Source organism: Mirounga leonina, unplaced genomic scaffold (genome assembly GCF_011800145.1).
Source record: "Mirounga leonina isolate KUSES-001 unplaced genomic scaffold, KU_Mleo_1.0 Mir_153, whole genome shotgun sequence".
Taxonomy (NCBI): domain Eukaryota; kingdom Metazoa; phylum Chordata; class Mammalia; order Carnivora; family Phocidae; genus Mirounga; species Mirounga leonina.
Genome location: NW_023270387.1, coordinates 5898577 through 5918401, shown reverse-complemented (window position 1 = coordinate 5918401; position 19825 = coordinate 5898577). Strand labels below are relative to the sequence as shown.

Genomic DNA, 19825 nt, shown 5'->3' with positions numbered 1-19825 from the left:
AGAGAACTTTTTATAGTATACCATGCAAATGTATTCTTAATTAGATCTTTGCATCATTACTATTAGATAATTTCAACTACTATCTAAATTCCAAAGCTTGGCCTCCACAGGTATATAATTTAATGAGTGAAAAAAAAGGAAGTTATTTATGCTAATGTTTATAGAAAATTAAACAAAACCTTTTCAATCATTTTTAGTCAATCAGATAAATCTTATATATTTTCAAAATCTTACACAGTTTCAAAATAGAGGTTTCCAAAAATAAACCCCACATGCATGAATTATATATAATTCACAGCAAAAAAACTATCAAAGCAAAAGAATAAGAAATTCAGTAATTCACTCACTTTTTCATGAGACATTTTTGAAATTCAACAGGAGTTAGACACCGTATCAGGCCCTGAAAACATACTGGTCAGTAAAACATTAATTTCAAGGTATTCAAAATTCAGTAAGGGAGGCAGGCCAACGCACAATTCTGTGTGACAAGGGATATAAAAAAAAGTTTAAAAAGCCAGAGACAGTAACTAACGTTTAAGGACATTTTGGAGATCAACAGAAAAAAAACAGTACAGGGGAAAAGCAGGGCAAAACATAAGCAATACACATACACAGAAATTATACAAGTGAAATAAATGAATAATGTTCAGTAACAGAATCGAAGAAAGATAAATTCAAATGGTAACACATTTCTCACTGATTTTTTTTTTTTTCAAGTAAATGGGTAAAGACAGACAAGGCCAGTGGGACAATGACTGTGACCTCTCCGTAGGATAGTTTGGTAAAATGTATCAAAAGCTTTTAAAATGTGTCATGGTCCCAAAGTCATTAGAAGAAATTAAGCCAATATCCCTCGTGAACACAGAAATAAAGATCCTTAACAAAATATCAGCAAACAAAATCCTGCCATAGATACAACACATCATGACTAAGTTTATCATAGGAATTTAAGGTTGGTTCAACACTTAAAAAAAAATCAACATATCAACAGAACAACTATATGTTCACTTCAATAGTTGAAATAAGAAAGGATCTGACAAAATTTTCACCATCTATTTTGATAAACACACCAACCCACCTAGGAACAGAATGGAATTTTCCCATCCTGATAAAAGCATTTCCAAAAAACCTATAGCTAACATCAGATGTAAAAGACTGGAAGTTTTCCCTCTCACAGATCAGGAGCAGAACAATGATGGCCACTCCCACCACTGCCCTTTCAACATACAGTATAATTAAGAAAATGAAATAAAAGACACACAGATTGGAAAAAAGAAACAAAACCAGCTTTCTTCACAAACTCCATGACCATCTACAGAGAAAATACCAAAGATCTCCAAAAATAAAGCCACTAGAACTAATAGGTCAGTTTAGAATGACTGGCTTACAAAAATAAACAGTATTTCTATATAGTGGCAACAAAGAATTATAAAATTATATTTTAAAAGTACAATTTATAATAGCATTGAAAACTATGAAGTAGTAAGAGATGAATCTAACAAAAATGTGCAAGATATGCATACTTAAAATTATAAAACCATGCTACAAGCTTTTAAGGCCTAAATAAATGCAAAGATATGCCATATTCCTCAATCAGAAGACTCAAAATATCAATACTCCCCAAATAGATTTATAGATTTCAATGCAATCTCAATGACAATACCATCAGATTTTTTTTTTTGTACCAATTAACCAACTGATTCAAAAACTTATATGGAAATGCAGTGGGCCAAAAAGAACCGAAACAATTTTTTTTTTTAAATATCAGTTTGGAAGAATTGTACTACCTAATTCGAGTTTACCATGAAGCTAATGAGGATGAGTGTTACTAGTCAAAGGATGGCTATAAAAACGAAAGTGAGTCAAAGAGACCTACACATACATTGTCAACCGTGGACAAAGGGTCAAGGTTACTGAATGGAGAAAACACTACTTAACAAAGGCACTGGTTCAATTGGACATCCATTAAAATAAAAAAGAAGAAGAAACCTTAACCCTTCCCTCACACCATACACAAATATTAAGTGAAAATAAACCCTAGCCTTAAATTTAAGTACTAAAACTATAAAAGTTCTCAAGGAAAAGACAGGAGAAAATCTTTGTGCCCTTAGGTTAACCACGGATTTATCAGACACCACACAAAGTGTATCAATTCTGTAAGAAAAAGTGATAAATCACACTTCAAAAACGAGATTAGTATCCCTGTTCTTGATCAATCAAGTCAGAATACCTAGGCTCAAATTCCAACTATGCCAGTAACAAGCTGTGCGCCTCACTATCTTATTGTCTCTGTGTCTTAGCTGCTTTTTCCTTCTACCTGTACAATGAGATAGTACCTACCTCACAGGGGGTTATTCAAAAACCAAATGAGATAATGTTCAGAAAATGCCTTGTTACACATTAAGCACTCAGTAACAATGTTTGCTACCTTTCCAAGATTTTTATTTAGTTACTTAAACACCTATCCAAGTTTCAAACTTTAAAATTTAGATTATTCTAAGACTAGTTCGAATTTTATTAAACACTGTATAAAAAAATAAGGGCTCAGCTTCATTTTTTATTCAATTCGCTTTAAAGAAATGATTAAGGCATACAAAACAGGAAGAGACCTAGGGAAGGGGAGGAGAAACACATTTACTGTGCACCTACAAGTACTCCAGAAAACAGGTGGTTTATCTGAATTATCCCTTTTATTTCTCCTGGCAGGTAGCTACGGAGAAACAAAGGATCTACATGAAACTTTTAATAAACCTTCATAAGTGGCTTTTAAAAAGGAATGCTGGCTTTCTATTTAAGATACTGGGTTGGTGCCCAAAAGCAAATGTCTCATTAGAAGTAAAATTCATGCTTAGGGAGATTAAATCATTGTAAGGAACATTTATAACGATTTAAATCAGAAAGTAGTATGTTAAGAATCACAGTGAAGGATCCTCACACCATAAACCATAGAACCCCATCACCTGCCTTCCTTAACACTATAACCATGACTCCAGCCACTTTTTAAAACATGCCTCAGAAGAATGGCAAAGGAGAAGATTAAATTTGTCAGCCCTCTTAGAGTTCCCAAAGTTATGAACAATGAGAATTCTCAGGCACCTATTCCATCTTTAAATATGGAGAAGGAGGGGAGAGTTCACTGCAAAGAAAGTCATCCTACAAATTTCTCCTAGTCTTTATTTCCCCCATATTTCCCCAAAGGCCACACAAGCAGCACAGGGTAAGAAATGGTGGGAAATAACAGAAGACCCCTCACTGGGGGTAAACTTACCTGTACTGCTTTGATATCTTGAAGGTCCAACCCAAATACATTGTGCCGCTTCACTGTAAAGAAATCAGCATTGTGTCCATCCTCCTCCTCCTCATCTCTGTCCAAAAACTGCCCAGGAGCTTCCTTGGACTCCCCAGTGCTAGGGACAGATGGAGGCTGAGGCTCTTTTGCTTTTGCCAGTTTCTCTTCCATTTCTTCCTCATCTTCCTTTTCTTCCTCTTCATCACTGATTCCATTAGCCAGTGTGTATTCGATCCCTTCTGGTCTTTTCCCACCTTTCTGAAGGATGGACATTTTCTCATTGAAGTAGGCTCTAAATTCTTCCACTTCATCATTGGTGAGGGAGGGAGCCCTTGGTTCAATTACTTTATTATCTTGGCTCACCACCAATTCTTTGGTGGGTTGTTTCTGCATTTTCTGAAGAAATCTTACCCGTGGTGCCACAGCAAGACCAAGAGACCTTAAATATGAGCAAATGAAAATAGTTATCTCAGTACACTGATGATGTGCTTATGTTATTATGCAACAGTTAAGATTGGATTTCTATTTTGGGAGCTTTTTTTAAAGAAAACACTCCTCTGAGATACAACTCAATCTTGACAGGTTAGATCATCCAAAAGGCAAGCCAAAAAATACAGAACACCTGTCAGAAAACATTAGAAATACCCCATTTTTCATTAAGAGGTTAACAAGGTATAAAATAAAGAGCACGAGACCAGAAACAAGGAAACAGCTCAGGTACTAAATCTGCCTATGTTCAGTTTACCTCTCTCAGCCTCAGCTTCCACAAAGATGGGGTAAGAGTACCTACCAGGCCCATCTCACAGCTGTTCTAACAATCTGACTTGCTAAGTGAAAACACTTTGTGAAACATAAACACTAAAGCTGAAAAAGACATGGACATGGAAAAAGACGTGAAAGGACAGAACAGTTCTCTGCAAAGAATAAATGCGAGTTATCACTGTCCACTCCTCTTAGACACTTAATACGACATAATCACTTCTACAAAAATAGGATTTCTAAACAAGAGATCAAAAAAGAAAAGAAAAATTATTTTCTCTTTCTAAGATCAAGATTCACTTTATGAATCCTAAATTCTGACTAACGGATTGGAATAAACTCGTAAAGCCAGCCCTGCTATGATAAACAGCTAACATTATGACATGGATCCACTGCCTGTTTCCTATGAGACAAGATTCAAGAAACTGAGAGGTGCTGTGGTAAAAGCATAGACTCAGAAATGGGACTGTTGAGGTTCAAATCCTGACTGTCGTCCACTAGCCAGGTGACCAAAGGATGCTACTTAACCTCTATTCCTCAGTTCTCTTATTTGCAAAATAGCATGATCAGTATCGACATTAAAGGGTTGTTGTAAGAGTAAAACAAGTTCACAGATGCCATGCACTTAAAATACTGCCCAGCACATACGCGGCCACTACTGAGCACTTGCCATTATTACTGTTATGGGGACAAACTCACATCCACCAGAATGTCTCGCTCAGTGTATTACAATTGTATTTATGTGTCTCTCTCAGCTACTAAAACTTGGAGCTCCTTTAAGGTAGGAGTACATACATCTATAATTTTAACATCTAGCACAATGAACTATACATATTAGCTGTTCAAAACATGTTTCTTTAGGAAAATAATTTTTAAAAACATTTATCATATCCTACATGTCTAACACTGCTTTAGGAATTTATAAGTCAAGGAAATTACATGTCTAAACATCCACAAAAATTAAGCAACACTACATTAAACTGTACCCATTATTTAGGCTCTGCCTTCCCTTAACATCACCAATAAAAAGCAAAGGTCTTCAACTGTGAACAGATGAGATTTCCTGGCATTTGCAGCAATAAAATGTCCCATAAATATGACCCTCCAGTGTTAAAGCCCTGTGCCTCCCCTGTTTGCTAATACCTCAATAAGTCAATCAGAAAACCAGGAGAGAACTTCTTTGTAGAGTACAAAAAAGGAGCCAATAACGTAAACCATGAATTGTATTCAGAAATGGTGAGATTAGTAACTACTACATAAACAGGTAAGTGACAAAAACAGATTATATCCATGGAATGCAGTTTTCCATCAGTTACCTACACAGACAGTCAGGAGCCTCACGCTGTTATCTAACAATCTGAATCATTCTAAAATGTTACAACTGACAAATTACCTGTTATACTAAACTCACAACCTAATGTGAAGAGCAGAAAACAGCAGTTCTCCCAGATACGAGTTTTTATCAGACTCCATTTACAGGTAAAGGCATTCAAATTCCTGGAGAGCAGGACAAATATACACATCTTGCCTTGAAAATACATATTTCATCACAGACTGGGAAATTTTATGCTGACATTCAATATATGATTAACCTCAAGGGTGCTTCTATAGGATTTTGTCAATGCTTTTCCCACAGGTAGAACCCCACTGAAAAATGAGCATCCCTCCTTTATAGCTGAAAGGGTTAAGAAAAGAAGTCCTTCAAATACTAAGCCAAAACAAAACCAAGAGTTCCTTTTTTATGTAATAGTAACCTCAGTTACTAAACAGGGACATTTTGCCATGGTCACTGTGAGTACCTATAAGAAACACCAAGACACAAAAAATATTCAGGTAATAAGCAAGCAGTTAATGGGGATCAACCTAAAATAAGGGAAGAAATGACAAGGAAACTTATTTCAAAAGTATAAAAAAAGAACGGTCTACAGTGTTCCAGGACAGCATTCCTAAGAACAAAAGGACTGCAGACATTTAAAGATTTCCAACAATGCCCATCAACTGTTCTCCATCTCCTTTAAGACAAAGCTACAGGAAACTTCCAGTGTAACCTTCAGAAATTTTCACTTACAAGTAAGAAACTTCTGTATGATAGCAAGAAATTAATACTCACCTATTTTCTAGTTTACATAATCTTTTTCTTTCCAGATCTTTAACAGATCTTTTAAGGTAAGGCAGAGCAGTTTCAACGAGGCCTCTCAGAGAACCAGATTTCAGACAAATGAGCTCTAACTTTGAGGATTCACAATCAGAACTGTAATATGAATACTTACAAGGCATATTCAGGTATAGGTAACTTGCTCACATCAAATATTTCTTTATCCTTCATCAGATACACGGAGCGTATATAGGAGACAAAACACTGTAAAAATAAGTAGTTTAAATGCATGATATGTAACAGTCAGGAATGGAAAATAAATTTAAACCAGATAAAAGAAAATTAACCAAAGGGATAAATTCAACAGTAGTGAAAAATCTTAAAAAATAGTTGAGCTTATCTCCTTCCCACAAAAAACAAACAAAAAACAAACAACAAAAAAACCCTACCTTTTTAGAACTGTGATATTAGATAAGACTTTAAATTTGTTTTCATCAAACCAAATCAACATAGAATATCACCTCAAAAAACTATTCTAGAAGTTAGTATCATTCTGTTGCAGTAGGGTATCATGGGGGGAAAACGAAGGCTTTGGGATCATACAGATGACAATCTGAGCTCCTTATCTTACTAGCTGAGCAAATCTCTTGGGTTTCTGCCAGTTTCCTCATCTATCAGAGATCATAGCACCTTCTACTTCAAGTGTTATGGGAGAAACTAACCAAAAAACTGCATCTAGAGTACCTGGGCATATCTTCTGGAATACAGTAAATACCAATAAATACTAGCTATTAATAGTAATTATTTTAGTAGTCAAAGGATATGTTTTCCAACAAAATAAAATGTTACTGCATTTAAATTAAGCTTAATAAAATCATGACAGAAAAAAGTTTATTTCTAAAGCCTTCCCTTTTATATTATCATGTCAATTAATTTGTCATCATCATCTTGTGCTATTTTTCTTCGGTGTTTAAAAAGAAAAAAGGTATCTTTATACCAAGAACTATATAAACCAAAAAGTAAACATGATCCTGATCCTTTGTCAGTCTTAACATAGTCAGGCAACAAAGATGATGAAACACATCTAAGCAAGCACTATTCTAAAAATAATTTTTATAAAGTATATATAATTCCCATTTCTGTATCTCCTGAACTTCACATTTGCTCTAACTTTATACTAACCCTTTCTTCAAACCATTTTCCCTGCCTCCATACGCATGAAACACAATGAATGGCTCCAGTTCAAGGAAAATTTTTTCCCCTACAGCTGTTCACACACACACACAAAAAAAATCACCCCTGTTGCCTATCATTTTTGTTCTATCCAGATTATAATCAAAGGCTAGAAAATCACTTCTATTAAGCTAGATAGCTTACTGCTGCTGGCACCGCAGTTAGCCATTCTGCTAAACCATGCGTAACACCCAATAAATCACATCATTTATTTCAATGTGCATTCTATAATCTTTGTTCTGGAAGGCTCATTTGTTGTATGCACAAACCAGTGAAACATCCTTCCAATGTTCCTTATCTCCTGATTCATAATTGAATGACCTCTTACGTATGCAGTAAGTCACAATATTTCAGAATTCATGTATAATATTTTTAAATGTGCATACTATTTCCAAAGCTGTTAAAAGAAAGAGTTAACTCCTAGCTTAAAGTACGTCTACTGGACAAAATACGCACACAAATGTTTGCATGTTCAAAAATTAAGAAAAAATATTTTTTCCTTTAAAGGCCCTTTTCATTAGGTTTCAGGTGAAGTGAGCTGCTAGAAATTCAACTTTGCACAGCTCCATATTTGATTTTCTGATGTATCATGGAAGTTCTGAAGAAAGTCACACATGGATTTCAGTCTCAGGCCTGCTACTTAAAACCTTATGTGACCCTGGACAATTTTTAATTTTCTCAATCTATTATTTACTCCTGTATAAAATCATCACTACCACCTCTCTCATGGGTTGTTGGGAAGATGAAGTTAAGAGCATATCAAACGCCATGTACCAGAGTCATGTCATGACTAAGTGCTTAACACCAAGTAAGCATTCAAATTTTAGCTTTCATCACTCATGTTATTTTAAGCACAGTGAGGCTAACTTGATAAAATACAACATAAGTTAATTTTTAAAAAGAAATGTAAGATCTGCTTTTAAATAAAACTTCCTTCCCGAGAATATCCAGTTTCCAAACCATAACATAAAAGCCTTACTACTGACCGTTTTTCTGCTCAGACTCCTTATCTACTTAGGATGCTCTTTCCACATCTCCTCTTACTTCCTTCCCCTCACTTCATCTATCTGCTGAAATAGAATCCAACTTCTGAATCCTAACTCTCTTAACTCACTGCTGATATGTTATGGGAGATGCAGAGATAGAGATCCTATGTAGATCTCATAACCTGAATGAAAGTAAAAGCATGGTGAAAAGAGCTTTGTAACTGGGACTCAAATATTTGTCCATTTAAAAACTGGGTAGCTGTAAGCACAACCCAAAACTATTTCCCTTCTTCCTTTCCTAAAGCATCTATTGCTGGGCGCTCTAAGAACTAACAAGTAAGTTTAACTGAAAGTGAGAATTCTTTGTATTTGCTAATCAAAAGGATTTTTAAGTCAAAAGAGTAATTTGGGAACATTAAGTCATATTTATAGACAAAAATTTCATTCCTAAAGACAATTTAGTAAAAGTGCTACGCTTTCTAGAAATTTAACCTAATATTAAGAAATTACAGTAAGTTTGCTAAAGAAGCACAGAGCTGACTGACAGTTTCCCGGGTTACTCTAAGAAATACATAATCTTTTTGAAAGTTAAAGAATATGATAAAGTTATCTGCAAATTGTACTACCTGAATATCTGAAGCATAACCATGAAACCTAGAAGTAATAGAAAACGAATTTTAACTTTATTATATGGTCCATTCCAACTAAGGTATCCAATTTACCAATGACTTACCCTTTGAGCTCTTTCTTTTAAATCTTGATCTTGTGCTAAAAATGATTCCAATTTTTTCTGGATGTCGATAAGTTTTTCTGGGTTGATTCTTTGTAACAAAAAAAAAGGTTAAGCTAGGACATCTCAATTTTAGAAACTGAAGATAGCATATAGCATTTTCCTATTTTTCTCAATATTTTTTTTTAAGATTTTATTTATTTATTTGACAGAGAGAGACACAGCGAGAGAGGGAACACAAGCAGGGGGAGTGGGAGAGGGAGAAGCAGGTTTCCCGCTGAGCAGGGAGCCCAATGTGGGGCTTGATCTCAGGACCCTGGGATAATGACCTGAGCCGAAAGCAGATGCCTAAGGACTGAGCCACCCAGGCGCCCCTCAATATTTTTAAATCTATAACATTATTTCTCATCTAGGAGCCAGAGTAGACTGAAATTACACCAGACATAAATTTGATTCTCACATATTATACATAATGCAGGGGGGGAAAGATCAAGATCAGAAATCTTTTCTCAACACCCCATCCTGAGTGAAAAATACTAAGGTTAACATCCAATTATCATTGGTTACTTCTTATATCCATGAAGTTGGAAAATAGCCCCTCATGGGAGATCTACTGCCATGAAATAAAATATATGAAATCTAATGTCATTTTTGTAAGTTCTTCCATTTTCAGTCAAATATTATAAAACTAGTTTCAAATAATAAATAAGTAACCAAAAGACATAAATAATGTTTTCCTTACTTGGAGATTAGGCACAATAACAGAATCATTACTTAACTCCTCCAAGGGAGGCTATAGGAAAGAATGAAATTCTTTTTGGAGTCTATGTCTCACAAAAGAAATCCCACTTGTTTCCCTGAGTTTCGACTGAACTACTTTGCTTCTACAAAGCCAAGGTGGTGGTAATTGGGGATGGATAAGGTGTTCTTTACTTTCTTTTAATTATAAAATCACACACAAAATCAAAGACACAAAAGGTAGAAAACCCTCAGTGGGTTTCAACAATTAACAACTCATCGAACCCTTATCCAACCCCTCCACCCCACCCTCCACCTAAACACCCTCCAAGTTATTTCCTTCCAAGTAAAGCCACGGTGTTTCAAGGACCCCAGTGCAGGTGAAACTCTGATCCTGACCAATTCTGCTGACAATCTAAATATCTTCAACAGACAGAATAATCCTCCAAAATGGACACATAACCCTACAAATCTCATCCAAGAGGTATAATCCTCTCAACTCCCAACGCCTGTTGAAGGTAACTAGTTCTCTGTTTCATCTTATTTTCTCCATGAAGTCTTTGAAAACTTGTTTAAAAAAAAAAAAAAAAAGCAAACAAAAAAGTCACAAATCAGACAGCAGAAGACAAGAGGGAGAAGGGAATTAAGTGTACATAATTCAGCATAATAGTTCTGTGCCTCTGTTCTCCTAACAATCACATCAAGACACCCAGCAGTTCTTACTTGATATCCTTCACAGGCACTTTCTTCTGGAGAAGCTGCTGCACCATCCCTTTTTCTTCTGAGGGAAGCAAAATTAATAAGGCTTCACCATCCTCTTTGTACCTAAACAAATAAACAAAAAATCTCTTCCACATCAGTGCAATCTGCATTTTATATTTTAATAGTCTGATGAATAGGTAACACAGAAGCAACTTCACCTAATTAGTAAATATTAGGAATACCATTTTTTTTTAACTTCTGTGACAAGAGAAAACTAGGGCTCTGTGCATCTTTTCCAAAATTTCACCACTAATTATAATTCTGAGTGACTTTTAAGCTGTACCACAGGAGAGCCAGATCCTAAGAAACAAATCAACTAAAAAGAATTTTTCTTTTTTTTTTTTTTCTTTAAGGACAGAGGGGCAGAGGGAAATGGAGAGAGAGCATCTTAAGCAGGCTCCATGCCCAGCACAGAGCCTGACACGGGGCTCGATCTCACAACCCTGAGATCATGACCTGAGCCAGAATCAAGAGGCAGAAGCTTAAAGGACTAAGCCACTCAGGAGCCCCTAAAAAGAATTTCTTAAATAGCTCTCTACCTATAGAAAAAAGACAATTTCCCATTCAAGCCACAAGAGAATTGTAATATAATTAGTAATTTAAGAAACATGGTACCCAGTACATTAAGGAAATCAAATCATCTTTCTGGGGATTTTATACCTTGGGAGTAACCTTGTTTAATGGTGTCAGTTTTAAGAAATGGATCTCTGCTCAAATGAAAAACCAACCTCCAATTCACGTGCTTCTCTTCCTTTACCTAGTAAAATTCTTATTTCACACTATACCATCAGAATTTCTATTTAAGTGGGCCACAATGCACCCACAGTTACTTGAGCTTTTTGTGCCACCTGCATACAGATTTCCCCGATAACTCAGTGTCAGCCATTGTGTGCAAGCAGAAAGACAAAATGGAATTGGGGGTTTGTGGAATTTTTTTTAAAAGAAACAAAACAAGAACTATTCTCATCAAACACTCTGTTCAGGGTTCATGCAAATTTTTATATATAAATAAATTATTTACTGAGAAAGGTGCCAGGCCTAAACTGCGAACACCGCAAAGAAATAGAAAAATAGCCCTGTCTTCAGTGATCTAACAATCTAGCCGACTAGAAAACACAAACACACACAAAAGCAAGAGATCCCACAGAACGTCCCCCGAGATGGTACACCACTAAACGTAAAAGGACTACCAGGGGCAATAAATGCCACAAACTCAGAAGTGGAAAGAGACCACTCAGGATCAGCCAGAGAAACACAAACCTGTCAGAGCAGAAGGAATCTGAGGAGGACTTTGAAAGTCAATACAAAAAGGGAAACGCTAAGGTTTTCCAAAGGGGTAGAATAGCATGAACAAAGGAGTAGAAATCAGAAAATACAAGGCAAATGTAGATTCACTAAAGATAGGAGAAATGCAACGGAAGCCAGTGTAACTAAATGAACAGCAAAAAAGATTGCCAGAAAGGGACATCAGAGCCTGGTTTTGGAGGACTCTGGACGCCTGTGTCTAGAGAGCTAGAATACCACTGTACGCAAGTACAATTTTATCACTGAACACTGGAGGGGAAAACTGACTGTGTTGACTTACTGTAGGTACCAGAAAGACAGAAGAGCAATTTTCACCTCGTGCTGATTTCACAACTGCACTCCTACACACAAGGTGAAATTCCAGTGTAATATCTTTACAGAAATATCTGTATGTATACATGCGTACACACAGAGAAAAGTATGAAATAAAACCTATCAAAAGTGCTAAAAGTTCTCTTTAATTCATAAATTTAACAAAATTTTAAGGGGCCACTAAATGCCAGGCACTAAAACTGACATAGTTCTGGCTGTCACAGAGCTCACAGACTACTAGGGACAGACAGTAAAACCAGGAACTAACAATGAAGTGGCATGGGTGTGACGGTAGGCATCCAGGAAGCTGTAAAGACACAAGAGAGCGCTACTGAATGTTGTCCAGGAGTCAAGAAAACTACCCTAAGCAAATGACATCTACGAGCAAAGACCTAAAAAATTAGGAATTAGTCAAACATTAGGGGAGAGTCAAGTTTTCCAGGGAGAAAAGGCAGCATTTGAGCAAGTCCAGTAGAAGTTGCACCTTCTTCGTGATTAGCTTTTCTAGGGTTTCTAAATGCATGTGCATTACACAGGGAGAGAAAGGAGTAAAGCTGAACATACATTTACTCCTTTTACTGTTTCATAAATGAGAAACTAATACCAAATACTTCCTCATTGTATTTCAACACCAACTATTATAATTCAAAATGTTTCGTCATCATTTACTATGAAGAAATATGAATTCAAAGCATTTCCCCTAAGCAGTGTTGGACTAAATCCTCTGTGAAGGCAGAAATCACCAGTATATGAAGTAGTGAGGTGACATCCAGAGCAGACAAGGGATCTGAGAGCCTCTCAACCTCCAAAGCCAGTACAGAGGTAAAGAGAAATCTCGAAGGTATCAAAACAGCATCCGCCGAAGCCCTCGGATCTTCAGACTAAGAAGCAGGAATAATAAGCCTAATCATTACATCTATCTTGTCTACCCATTCATCCACCCAGGGATAACCTGGAATAATAGATCAGGAGTCAAGTCACACAAGGGCCATATCCAAACTTTTACAACCATAACAAGCTAAATGACAGATAGATCTGCACAAGGTTAAGACAGAGTGCAACACTGAAATTTAAAAGAACAAAATTCCCAAAGGAAAAGGGAAAAAATGTCCCAAGTCAAATCCCACAAGGCAAGCATCTATCAAAAAGATCATCACTGGCCACTTTAACTATTCAACATCACACACATCTTTTCCCTGTAACAACATAAAGCACAAATATCTCCCCCACACCAATACCCAAAAATTTCTGGTAAGCTTTCATTTCAGAAATAAAAACGTATCTAAAAAGAAGCCAGAAGCACATTTCTCTTCTTTTCTTTTCTTTTTTCAAATGCTTACAAGGATAGTCTATTTACCCACGAGCTAGCTTTTTATATTTCAAAAGCAATATCCAAGGACTGAGGCTTGGTATAAGTATAAAGAGAAATAAATGTTCTTCACGTGATCTACATTCTGGAACTCCATATTAGACAGGTTATTGTAAGAAACATTCTAGGCACCAAATAAGAAGCCCTGAATCTGAAACACAACAAAAAAAATCTCATTTTCACCATCAGTAGTAATACCATGTTACATTTATGTATCCCGTTAGAATTTAGGAGGAACTTCATTTTACATTAATTTACCAGTCTTTTATATGCAAGCAACTGGTAGAAGAGGCAAATAAATTTCTGGAAAAGACCAGGAAACTATTAAAAAAAAAAATCTAGAAAAAAAACAAAAACCACTGGCTAATCATTATATATCAGAGGCTTTAAACTTCCAGTTCATTACCTTTTTCAGCTCTACCAGGACTCCCTCCTGAAAGAAGGATCCTTAATAGGTTGATCATGATTGTCTGACACCAAGAAGCTTACCTTCACATCCTACAGCTCACTAACATTTCCTAGCTAAACTTGGGAGATGCAGACCACTGACTTCTGGGTCCCAGTGGTAATTCTTCCACTGAAATAACCTCAAAACAAACTCTGGCCAGAGGAAGGAGAAAAAGTCCTGCCGTTCTGACAATAATTTGCCTTCTATCCAATAACCACTAGTCCTCAACACTCCAATGCCTATTCCCCAACACACCAACTCCACTCTAGCTGAGACTTTAAGTCTCCCTTAAACTTTGTCCATTCAGACTTCCAACTACTGCTGTAGCAAGATCTGGCAGTGTTTACGACTGCCTGGCTATTCTCAGTTCTCCCAGCCTGGTTCTCCAAGTTACAGATCAGGCTGGAAGAGAATCTGCTAGAATAATTCCCTTCTTGTAATTTTAAAAATACGTATGCAAACATATATGAAAATTTTTCTAGGTAGTGAGATGTAGGTGGTATGTTCTGCCAACATCTAGAATCTATATAGTGAATAAACACTATTTTTGTAACAAAACACAAGTTATTATGAAGTAGAAAACAAAAAATGTATATGCTTTTTTTTTAAGATTTTATTTATTTATTTAATTGACAGAGAAAGAGAGAGAAACAGTGAGACAGGGAACACAAGCAGGGGGAGTGGGAGAGGGAGAAGCAGGCTTCCCACCAAGCAGGGAGCCCGATGCGGGGCTCAATCCCAGGACCCTGGAACCATCACCTGAGCCGAAGGCAGTCGCTTAACCGACTGAGCCACCCAGGCGCCCCAAAATGTATATGCTTTAAAATCAACATCTTTTGGGCGCCTGGGTGGCTCAGTCGGTTAAGTGACTGCCTTCAGCTCAGGTCATGACCCTGGGGTCCTGGGATCGAGCCCCACATTGGGCTCCCTGCTCCAAGGGAAGCCTGCTTCTCCCTCTCTGTGTCTCTGTCAAATAAATAAATAAAATCTTTTAAAAAAAAAATCAAATCAAATCAACATCTTTTGTGTCATTCTCACTTCACTGAACACATCTTAGTACTACCAATATTAGGGTACTTCCTTATCTCAGCCAGTAAATTTGAGGACATATATGAATGCACGTTTCCTACTTACCATACATTTGTACCTAAAAGCTCCTCACTAAATATTTGTTAACAGATGCAAACAAACCACCAGAGGTTGTATAAGCAGACTGGATTTAGAGTCAAAAGAACTGAACCCAAGCCCCAGCTGTACTATTCATTAGCTTTACAACCGTGGATAAGAAGTCACTTTATCACCATACATTGCATTCTTATTTATAAATTAATAGTTTGAAGGAGACAATCCAGGTCCCTTCAGAATCTAAAGTTCTATACCTGTGATTCTTAACATACGAGTCATTGTTCACGATATGAGGAGGGACCAGGAGGTGGAGAAACAGAGACAACTCTTGGGCACACTCTGCTATCCCAAGTCCTTCTTTCTGTCCCCCTCCCTGCATCTCCTTCTCTCCTCCCTACGCCTTCGCCTTACCTGCAGCAACCAGCCCCACGAGCGCCTGTCACTGAGGACAACAGTGCAGTCAGCCCTGCAGATGCACACAGACGGCCACAGGACTCAGACTCCAACTGTTCTGTTCCTCCTGCACAACGTGGCACAAAGGACAGCTTATACTGGGAAAAGGGGGATCTCTGACTCACAGAATATCTAAAGACTCTACACTAGATTGAAGAGAAAAGGACAGACTGGGAAATATTCTGGGAAAAATAAAGTCACGTGTAGCGTAAGATCTTGGAAATACAAGGAGGTACACCACAAGAGGCTCAACAGTTTGACAAACAAAGTTCACGGTAACTGGAAAGAAATCAAGCTGGCTAACGTTTGTTGCGTGGAAAGCTTCTAACAAACTGATGAAGAATGAGGATTTAGGGAGTTCACAGAGAAAGGGCAGAAATCATTACAGTCTATCAACTCTGTCCCCAGAATTTAAAAAAAGACTAAAGTAAGTTTTAATACATTAAAAACAAGAAGAAAACACACATAAAAGTAGTGTCTAAAAATTATACTACCTGAAATTACACTTTCTGGAAACTACTGAAAGAGATGATTAACCCCATTATATAGAAGAAATTGAGGCTTAAAGAGATTAAGAACTGGTCAAAGGGTCCAAAGCCATCGGGTGACAGAGCCAGATCCGAACCTAAATTTCTTGACTTTTAAGGATAGTGTTGATCAACTATGGGGTATCTGTCTCTCATAATCCAACTAAAGAAGGAAATGCACCTATTTTTAGTTATCTTCATGACCATGAATGGCAACAAATTTAAATAAAGATACCTACCTTCCTTCTCCCAGCATCTGGCCTCCACGCCTTCTGGAAGCCCCACCTGGGAGTAGCAGCCACTAGATTTCACTAAATGAAAACATCTGGTTTGGGCACACTGCCAAGAACAGGAGTTGTAGAGTCAGAAAGACCCAGCATGAAGGAGAAAGAGCTCAACTAGTGTGGATCATAGGGACAGTGGGGAATAGAAAGTTAAGGTTGGGCGGAGGCTAAATAATATCGAGTCACTGGCTTTTATTCGGAGTGAAGAAGCAGCCATCAGAGGGCGGACATGATCTGACTTGTGTTTAAAAGGATCACTCTGCCTGCTGTGTTGAGAACAGACAGCAGGAGAGCAAGGGGGAAGCGCCTGGAGCTAACCGACTCCTGAGAAATATCAGCCCACTTATCCACCTCGGTAGCTATCCTGGCCAGATCCCAGCCCAATGCTTCTTGATGCAAAATAAAGAACTGGTTTTGCCCTTTTAAAAAAACTTTAAATTCTAAATGGCAACTAGGCCAAGGCAGAAGGCCATGTAAAGAACCATTATGTACCTAGAAGCAGGCTGAAGACAGGATCTTCGTCAATCTAAGCTAAAGGAATTAAAGAAGCAAGAATTTTCACTAGCAGGGATTGCTCCCATCTCATACCTAAGATATTCAGGGTAACCCTCAGTAAATTAAGGCTCATGGAAATTGTCTTTTCCATTTTTATTACTTCAATTTACAAAAAAATTAAGGACACTTTTAAAAAATTATCTTTATTATCTATCCCATAAAGTACCAGTATTTTCCACAAACCATAAACTCTTCAAAGTTATCACAGCAGAAATTTTAACTACTTTGCATCTTCATCTTCACTGTTACTGATCTAAACTCCTGCCGGAGAGTGTGCAATACAAAGAGTTGGCCTCTGCTGCCCCCTAGTGGAACCACATTCTGCTAGGCACATCACTCCCAAAAGTCTGAGCTCAGGCAAGTAAGGCTCGCTGGAATACCACCGGAATTATTTTACAACAGGTGCACATACATAAACTCATCTTTTTTTTTTTTTAAGTAAGCTCTAGGCCCAACGTGGGGCTTGAACTGACGAACCTGAGATCAAGAGTGGCATGCTCTACCGACTGAGCCAGCCAGGCACTGACTCTCACCTTTTATATTTAAACTCCCAATGGTTATATATGAACAGTTATATAATAACTCACATCTTACGTCCACGGACCTCTACTGCCCAAATAAAAGCATTTAAAAAAAACGAGTGGGGTGAGTGGAGTGCCTGGGTGGCTCAGTCGGTTAAGCATCCAACACTTGATCTCAGCTCGGCTCTTGACCTCAGGGTTGTGAGTTCAAGTGTTGCACACTGGGAGGAGCCTACTTTTAAAAAAATTAATTAAAAACTTTTTTAAAAAGGGGGGAGTATCTGATATATGCCTACTTTCCATTCCCAATTTTTTTATTTTCAAATGGGCATTATCTTAAGAAATGGAAAAGCTTGGTTTTATGAGTACCAAAAACTGCAAGCACTAAAGACTGTTTTTACGACGGATGTTGGCGAGGATGCAGAGAAAGGGGAACCCTCCTACACTGTTGGTAGGAATGCAAGCTGGTGCAGCCACTCTGGAAAACAGTATGGAGGGTCCTCAGAAAGTTGAAAACAGAGCTACCATACGACCCAGCAACTGCACTACTGGGTATTTACCGCAAAGATACAAATGTAGTGATCCAAAGGGGCACATGCACCCCAATGTTTATAGCAGCAATGTCCACAATAGCCAAACTATGGAAAGAGCCTAGATGTCCATCAACAGATGAATGGATAAAGAAGATGTGGTATATATGTATACACACACACATACACACACACACAATGGAATATTATGCAGCCATCAAAAAAAGAAAGTTTGTCATTTGCTATGATGTGGATGGAACTAGAGGGTATTATGCTAAGCGAAATAAATTAATCAGAGAAAGATAAGTATCATGATCTCACTGATATGAGGAATTTGAGAAACAAAACAGAGGATCATAGGGGAAGGGAGGGAAAAATGAAACAAGATGAAACCAGAGAGGGAGACAAACCATAAGAGACTCTTAATCTCAGGAAACCAACTGAGGGTTGCTGGAGTGGAGGGGGTGGGAGGGATGGGGTGGCTGGGTGATGGACACTGGGGAGGGTATGTACTATGGTGAGTGCTGTGAATTGTGTAAGACTGATAAATCACAGACCCGTATCCCTGAAACAAATATTACATTATATGTTAATTTTTTAAAAAGACTATCATTTTTAAGTACAATGCATCACAGAATACAGCTTGATAAAATTATATTCATATTCCTTGCCTCACCTGTCTCTAAATGAGATCATTTTGTTAAAAGGGGTGTGGATGGTTAAGGAAAAAAGACAAAACTTTTCTCAAAACTAAGGATCAAGAGAATTTTTGGTGAATTAATTAAAACAAAGTACCTCAAGGCAAGTACCAGAATCACTATTTTCACTCAGCTAAAACACAGTAAGGAAAAAAAGATTCTTCAGACCTTAGCTGTTTTGCCACAAAGCACTGAATTCATTTCTCTATATTCATATATTACAGCTCACTTCCACAAGTAAACACTATCTGGCAACCCAGTTTTAATTACAGCATAAACACAGGATTTTAATTAGTTTCAAATTTTAATTTAGCCTTATTCGATTCAATTATCCAGTCTCATGGCCCACGAAACTTTCTAATTATCTGTAAGCCCATTAATGGCAACTTTTAAACTGCAATTTCGCTATTTTTTTATTAAACTGCCCAAGAAAAAATAAGCACTGCATATCCTAAACATTTCCACTGGCTACTCATCTAAGAGTCGATTCAAACATTTTTAATTGGTTACAGGGATCAAACACACTTGTACTTTAAAAACTAATGGCATTAGAAATTACAATAGTTTTTCAAATTAGTATTTTCTCTTCAAACAAAATCGTGATGTTTCTGTAGCTACTCTTCATCGCCAGTCATTAGGACCAATTTAACGTTCACCCTGGTATGTTTGACTACGTAAGATTTTCAACAACCTCTCTGGGAACCAAAAACCCTGAAATAATCCTCTTTGGTGAACTGTTTTCTGATGCAATGAGATGTCCCATCATCTTCATAAAGTAAGAATCACTGGTGTTCTATAGAATGGCTCAGTCAGTTAAGCAACCACCTTCGGCTCAGGTCATAACCTCCAGGTCCTGGGATCGAGCCCCGCATCAGGCTCCCTGCTCAGCACGGAGCCTGCTTCTCCCTCTGCCCCTCCCCCTGCTTGTGCGCTCTCGTGCTCTCTCTCTCTGACAAATAAATCAAATCAAATAAATAAAGTGTTCTATAAAGAATCCATTTGCCCTGTCTACATCAACACCAAATGGCACAACTAACAAGCCTGTGTGCCCCTGGAGCAGTATGCTCGTGAGAGGCCACGTCCCACGTTATCTAAAATGTAAATGT

At 37.4% G+C, this 19825-nt stretch overlaps 1 protein-coding gene across 2 annotated transcripts in view; it reads right to left on the bottom strand.

Moving 5' to 3' along the window:
* DDX10 (DEAD-box helicase 10) overlaps positions 1 to 19825 on the bottom strand; it is a 329406-nt gene that overhangs the window by 278429 nt on the left and 31152 nt on the right. For both annotated transcript variants that reach the window (XM_035008875.1, XM_035008874.1), the window contains exons 10-13: positions 10554 to 10655; positions 9096 to 9183; positions 6319 to 6407; positions 3269 to 3728 (exon numbers count right to left, since the gene is read on the bottom strand). In XM_035008875.1, the coding sequence (XP_034864766.1) occupies positions 3269 to 3728; positions 6319 to 6407; positions 9096 to 9183; positions 10554 to 10655 (739 nt within the window). The remainder of the gene's footprint in view (positions 1 to 3268; positions 3729 to 6318; positions 6408 to 9095; positions 9184 to 10553; positions 10656 to 19825) is intronic.